Source organism: Magallana gigas, chromosome 3 (assembly GCF_963853765.1).
Source record: "Magallana gigas chromosome 3, xbMagGiga1.1, whole genome shotgun sequence".
NCBI lineage: Eukaryota > Metazoa > Mollusca > Bivalvia > Ostreida > Ostreidae > Magallana > Magallana gigas.
In genome coordinates, this window is record NC_088855.1 from 43884013 (window position 1) to 43892001 (window position 7989).

Genomic DNA, 7989 nt, shown 5'->3' on the forward strand with positions numbered 1-7989 from the left:
TTTCTCAGGTTTGATGTTAATTGAATTAACGACCGAAAAGACGTTAACTTCCGCCGACATCCGATTAGACAGACAACGTCACGAAGCCTTCCCCCGAATACCTTTAATGTCTGCCATTACATTCGTACAGTTCCTAATGCATTTTGTAAATTAGCAACTTATCGACTATAGGGTAATGTCGTCTTTTGGTGTTCCAAATCATCTGTATATCTGCTCTCTAAAAGAAATTAAATTTCATTACCCTGTTTATCTGTTTATTCAAATCAACTAGTTTAACTATTTTTGTTCACATGAAATGAAAAAACAGTCCAAGTCTTATTTCAATTTGATGCCGCTTGCATTTTACTCAAATCACTTATATAAGAGCCTTTTCTGCGAGGAGTTCGAAAGGTCAAATAACGAGGGAGATTCCGACTTCAAACACCCAATATTCGCTGAAGCGTTTCTGTGCTCAATTAATTGTAGATTTATCCTATTTAGTATTCTAATAATGTATCATTACATTAGTTGGGAATTGTGATGACGTCACGTTAATGCTCAGTGTTACCTGCTCTCTGTCAGGTAATCCAGCAACGTTGGTGATGTCTTAAGTCACGTTGGACCTGTTGAAAAAAAATGCAATGGCAATGCCCGGAAAAATAAATAAATAAAAACCATGGCGTTTTTTTTTTTATTATTAAATGTCGATGCATGAATGTGTCACCATATGTATATCGCCTTCACAAACATGTTAATTCTTAATCTGAAAGAGGTTTAGAATTATCAGCGATGCATTCTTCGAGAATTAATCTAAAAAATTATTAATGTGTTTTTGAAATGTTATGATTCAAGTACATGAAGTTGTTTTGAAATTGTCTACTTATAATAACATACAATTAACATGTTACCATTACGTGTTTTTTAAAACTATTATTAATAATATCATCAATTGAGAATTCCGAGTTTAATGTTAATGTTAATACTAAATACATATGTACAGAATGTGACGTACACGTTTGATAACACATGTAATTGATAACCGTTTGCTTTTATATTCGTACAATATACGCGTGTGGTCATATGTATGGACTATAAGTTGAGTCGATGGAGTACGATTATTCATACTCAACACTTCCTACAAAGTCGAGTGTGATGCAACATAGCTGAACAATGACTGTGTGTGTATTGTTCATAATAGATATTGGTTCAAGTTCACTCTGTTCCATCTATAACATTATATTATAGAAAAACCCGAGATTCAGAACACACAAAGAACATTCAATGTACATCTGACAAATAATTATCGTCAGAGATACAAAGGACTAGGTGCAATAAATTATATATATATATATATATATATATATATATATATATATATATATATATATATATATATATATATATATATATATATAGTGGGGGAAAATCATAAATACATGCCTGAGCTGAATTAATTGCATAAAAAATAGAATAAAGGAAAAACCCAACATAGAGACGGAGAATGAAACATGGCTTCATTGCTATCTGTAATAAAAGGAGCCACACTGTTACCCAAACATCTGACTGTTCGTAATAAATTACCGAAAACACATTAATGTAATATTTGGCTTTGCTTGCATCAGGAAAATATTCTTAATAAATAATTCAGTGGACGTTAATTTCACAACTCTTGAATATGCTTATATCTTTATCCAAATAGGACATAAACTGAATCGCTTAGTAACTATTCGTCCTTCCTTTCATATTTTACCTTGTTAATATGTTTGTAGCAAATAAGCAAATGCTTCTTGGGAAATGCAGGAACCGGAAATGCATGCATGCATGCATTCCAATGCATAACATTTCGAATGGCTTAAATTTCTTGTGTTTATGAACAAACATGATGGGAAAAAAATATATAAGTTAGGTATATATTTACATTTTCAACTGTCTCTGTCTATGATAACATTACGAATCAATTTTGAGCCCTAATACCCAATAACTTCATAAAACACGAGTGACACAAAATTGGCGTGTCTTATAGCATAACAGAGAAACGGTATTGGCTGCGTAGCATGTGCTACATAAAAAAAATAGTGGTTTTAAAATATCAAAGCGTACAAATTGGAAATAATATAAATTTAAGCAATAAGGAATCATTTTTTTAATATTATGAGGTGATAATTTCGGTCGGAGCGTGGTCTTATCTATAAAAAAGCCCTTCGGTAATTAAACTATATCTTATTTTTTGTACCCCCTCTCGTTCCCAAATACGGTAAATCATATTCAGAACAGTTTCAAAAGTAAAACTGGCCAAAATGAGCATTGAGGAAAGAGCCAGAGCCGTCGGTATGGTGATGTCTGGATTGTTCCCAAGACATGTTACACATACTCATTTTACACCTGCTGTTTATTTCGTCCTCGATTTTCTTTAAAATATCAAACACTCCGAATAAAACGTTATTATAATATACTTTTTATATAAGTGTATCGTTATTTCCATCGGCAAACTAAACCGATTCAAAAGCTCTGGGCGAACTTCAATTAAACCGGAAGTGTTAATGATATCCAGCAACGGTCAGGGTCTCGGGTCGCAACCAGAGGACAAGATCTCCACATCGTTCTTGAACCTAAAAGTTTGGAGGGAATCAGTCACCCCAATGGCAGGACGAACAAATTTGTTGATTTCATATAGTTAAAAAAATGTTGAGGGAACAATAAGAAGTTTGTTTCATTGTAGAATGCCATTGGATGTCGAGAACCCCAAAAAAGGTTTAAGCCTCAAAAGATTCTACTGCCAGAGCTCCTTTTTCAGTGTCTTTCATTCTTTCACATTTGTCTTCTTTAGAACCGCAAAGTCACTCTTATCCATTCTCAAAATAAAAACGTTCAGCGTCCACGGCTATATTTTCATCCAGATAGAGGTTCACCCCCCCCCCCCCCCCCTTCAATTCCAGTTAGAAATTATAGGAAAATACCGGAACTTCAAAATAATTACCGGTAAAATAAGTTGGTTATCCCTGCCTCTTTTGTAGCTATAACTGTATTATCTTTTTTTTCAAATTTATTTTCATGTCCGATAGAATGGCATTGAATGCTGAGGAGCCAAACAGGGTTTTAGCCTTAAAAGATTCCACTGAGCTCCTTTTTTCAGTGTCTTTCATTCTTTCAAATTCTTCTTTTTTACAACCGCAAAGTCAGTCTTATCAATTCTCGAAATAAGACATGCTGTGTCCACGGCTATATTTTCATCCAAATGAAGATTCATGCCACCACCCCCTTTCCCCGCTTAAGGAAAATACTTCAAAATGAAATAAAAATTAGTTGGTTACCTCTTCTTAAGCCATACCTGTTTTGTCTTCTTTTGGAAACATGTCCGGTAGAATTAGGCTTTATGTACCATTATAGCCATTTTATAATACCCGGGGTCATTGTTTGAACAAAAGTATAAAATTTAGTTCTCTAGTGTTGTTTCCATGTTTATTAATAACCTTCTTGTCCTTCAAAAGAAAGATTCTAACGATGACGCTATACAATATATATATCTTATGGTGAAAAACTGGAATGAACCGTAACCGGGTGTCGGCCATTTCTGACTGCTTAGTTGGCCTTGTCCTGTGTATCATAGAAAAATGAGAAGAAGAATTTAACCTGTCGATATATTATCTTAATTGTCGTTTCGACATGACAGCGTGTGGTAATTCATATAGGGTTAAAAAATCTTGCAAACAACAACAATTTAAAGTAACCAAACGGTGGTATTGTAAAACTGGGAGGTTTTTTTTTTACTATTTTCCTTATGTACGCGTACTGTTATTCATAAATTTCGACATCGATCATTCCCGCTGAAAAAAAAAACTCATTTATAAAAGACAATCAACAGTGAAGAGAGAGAGAGAGAGAGAGAGAGAGAGAGAGAGAGAGAGAGAGAGAGAGAGAGAGAGAGAGAGCAATGCTTACAGTTAAAGATTAAATTAACTGATCATAAAACAAAGTAGGTTACATTGCGTCCCTATTTTTTGCCATACAATTGACACATCTTATTAACGGCGTTTATTTTAGACAAAGGATACTTTCCTGTGATTTAAATGTCACAAAACAATTTACACACTTTTATACATTTCACTAATTAAACTACAAATCGCCGATTCGGTCGTTCAAAATACTTCAATACAATCTAAATGGCAAGACCTATACTAATTAGAATAAATTCAACAATTTGATGCTCAATAACCTTATCACACGATGTTCTGTGATACTAAGACTTTGATGTACCACCTTAAACAGTAAACCCGTATCAATAAATTCTTGAAATATTCCTCAGAATGAGCATGTCTACTGTCGATCATTTTCTCTTTCATCTGCTAGCATTTATAAATTTACTCGAGCACGAAAGTTTTCGCCAATTTAGGATTTTCAATATTAAACATTTCTGTATGTATAAAAGAAGTATTCGGTTAATGTAGTAAGCTTTTAATAGCAAGACTCAACTCGTGATTTCTAAAATGTAGTTCCAAAGAATGAAGTACATTTTGGATAGACATCAACTCGAATATATAAAAAGTAAGAAATTTACAACGTCTATATATTGACATGTAGCTCATTTACGTAAATGAATCTGTACGCGTACAGGATTATATAGTGTCTCTTTTGCACGAAATGTCAGTTACTTCCCCTACATGACTTTTTACCGGAAGAAGAATACCATGCTTCCTGATATACCTGTTCAGCGATTGGTTACTTTCGGAGGAGCCAGTCGATTCCAACATTTCGACCGACTTTTTCAACGGTGCAAAGTTTGCAGTCTCCTGGGAAAGTTCCACGTTGTGAACACTATTGTCTTCCGCCTTCCTTGTCCCTGCTTGTTCATAGCGATCATTGTCAGTTTTTGCATTCTCTATTTCTTTATTTTGGTCTGAAGTCTGACCTCCTTTACCCTTAAAAATATCAGTTGTGTTTGGCGATGTAGCTATCAAAGACTTTTGTCTATCATGCAGGAGTGTACCTTCACTGTCTGATATTTTTGCCTTATTCAGACCCTGTGTTTGGTCAATTTTTGATGGTATTTCTTGGCACTTCTCTAAACTTGAACTTTTTTGTTTTATAGGTGTACTATATATTTGACATTCACTCGTTTCTATTGTTTTCTTATGGATGGATGCAATGGAAACTTTGTTTTCATCGCTTTTGTCACTGTTTTCTTCAAACCCTTTTTCTTGAAGTTGTGTATCTCCTGACGATATGTTGTCTGTTTGCCCTTTTATTTCATGATATGTGATTTCATCTTCTTTACTATCGCTCCGATCACCATCAATTATTGCTAGTTTTGCATTCCCGCGTTCTTTCTCTACATCGGCTAAATTTTGGTTCCTTCTTTTCATGCTCAAAGTTGTGAAATACTTGGCAAAGTCATTCAGTGATTCGAACAAACCATCGTCCATCAACTCTGGCGAAAGAACGCAACTTCTTCTGGCGTCATCCTCGGGCGAGACAGAGTTAGAATCTGATGGAATGTTGACGTTTACGAGGTATTTTTCTCTTTTCTTTTGAATGCGTTTTACTGTGTTATCCAAGTTGTTCGGCAACTCTCCAACATGAACATCTTCATTTAAACTACAAGTCCCACGCAGAAAGGTATGAGAAGACGGCAACGGGTGTTCGAGATCTGTGATTTCTTGATATGAGTTCGGACGTTGTCCTTCTTCGGAGAATTGAAGTATGTCTGTGTATCCGTGGGCTTTTTCAGATTGTGTTGTTATTGCTGTAATATAACCCCCATCGTCCATAACTATACTATCCTTTGTCTTTGCGGAACCTGGAGTACAATTTGTTGTTTTATTGGTTTATATCGATATATATATATATATATATATATATATATATATATATATATATATATATATATATATATATATATATATATATATATATATATATATATAGTTATAAAAACTAGTGATAAACATAGGATAAATCAACATTCTCAAACATGCATATCACAGACAAATGTGTTATGTTCATGTAATAGCTGACATTATTTCCGTATCATGCACATTTGCTGAAAGTATATATTTGGTACCAATTAATATTAGATTTGTCATTGCGGAAGATGGTCGGAGGGTTTGTAGTGTGCTGTCAAACTCAAACAATAAGCCCGCAATGAAAGGAATACAAATGTATTAATATTTTGTGTATATCACAACATGCTTCGTATTGATTATTATACATGTACATGCACTTGGTCAAAGGCATACTACTGGAATGTGTATAATTTCGGAACATTTTGAAAAGTAATGTAAATATCAAATCATCAGTTTGTTACCTTTATGTTAATTCGCCTGCAGGCCAATTATAACCCATTTTTAAATTTATTTTTATTACGACCTTCTTCTAAAATATATAAATTGAGCAAACTGCCCATAACCCCATCCCCCATTTTGACAAAGTATAACATTCAACACACCCCTGTTTTAAGATATTGCGGATTTGCAAAGTGTATTTATTAGATGGTGTGATGGATTAATTTTAATAATCTTTCATACTTCGTGTTTTACAACCTCTAGATCTATACCTTGTGAACTGTCCATTATCTGGTGGTAGTGTGTGTCCTGATTAGTGGGCAAAGTGTAATGAGAGTCACTTGGAATGCTGCCAGCTTCTCGAATCGCTCTTCCATCATCCACCCTCTTCCTAAGTTTTTTCTTCCTTTCAGAGGAAATGCATTTAGTAGAAAGTGCTCTATATTTAAAAGCATCAATCATAAGCTCATTAAAACCCTCGTTTTATAATGACAATTGAGGGAAATGGAGATTTCTCGTTCGTATATATATTTAGTTAAAATGTGGATTTTTAAAGGTTTTGTTTATAATATAAAATTAAAAGTTTGTATACAGTCATGATCTATTTAAAATAACTTTAAAAAACTCTTTCTTGTCCTACCTTTTCTTGTATAAATAAAAGACAAGAGCAGCAAGAATGTTCACAATTGTTAGCACGCATCCGATGATTGCCCAAACTTGTCCATTGTCTGCAAGCATTGAAAAGATATGTGGCATTTATTTCTTCCAAAGTTAAAAAATATGGACATTGTTACAATTAGTTATCGGTATATTATAGAACCAATATAATCAAAAATAAAGAATTTTAGAAACTGAACATACCGATTTCAGGCTTTAGCAAAAATAGCGCCTTACTTGGTCAAATAGTCTTTGGTTTGAACATATCGTATAGAAACAAATTTAAAAAAATCAAGCAACTTTTGCGATCGGAATCCTTTTTTTTTTTTTTTTTTTTAACTTTTTCCTCATTCTTTATGCTAATACATTTACATGCAAATCTCTTACTGTCATCAGTGTCATCATTTACCTGACAGTCCAATCATGTTCCCCTGGGTGGGTTCCATAGTGGCCCCTCCCTCACGGAGTCCGAGACTGATGGTGGTAACATCCCGTGAAGCACGAGAACTTGTCACACTGAGATTCTTCGATAGCGATATGGACGGAGCCCAAGTCGACATTGTCAGAAAGAGGACTTTGGGGATGTTTTATAAAAAACAATAAACTAAGCCTATAAATTGCACGAAAATAATAAAACATATACACAATTTAATTGTTCATCACGTTCAAAATTACCACACACGCATACACACGAGGTTTTCCAATGTACTTTTACAAATTAGTGCCGAAATTGTTCCGGGTCCTTGTGTATTTTTAAGGAAATGATGAAAGTTTGTATACATAATTCCAAAAATAAAATGCTTTGTTCAGTCTTATTTACATTGTGGTTACGTTTCATGATAAAACGAAATATGAATTAAAAGAATTTAAAGTAACAATTTGAATGTTGATATCAGCTATATTTTTAAAAAACTTACCCATACTTCGGGGTATCAATATGTCATACAGTACTTCTTTATCTCAATAAATAATGATGATCAAAAATCAAATAAATTAAACAATAACGGATGTATCCATCGGCATGTGATATGTGTACACGTCGTTTTATGATTAACGGTTGAACCTGCATGATTTA

At 33.8% G+C, this 7989-nt stretch overlaps 1 protein-coding gene across 1 annotated transcript; it reads right to left on the minus strand.

Annotated features, from left to right (window-relative positions):
• Positions 1-4415: 4415 nt before the first annotated feature.
• LOC105333255 (uncharacterized) lies at positions 4416-7989 on the minus strand. Its single transcript, XM_011436156.4, has 5 exons — positions 7832-7989; positions 7324-7488; positions 6898-6985; positions 6530-6663; positions 4416-5773 (listed from the first exon to the last, which is right to left on the minus strand). Exons 1-5 carry the CDS (start codon positions 7833-7835, stop codon positions 4593-4595), a joined length of 1572 nt encoding a protein of 523 aa, XP_011434458.3. The 5' UTR covers positions 7836-7989; the 3' UTR covers positions 4416-4592.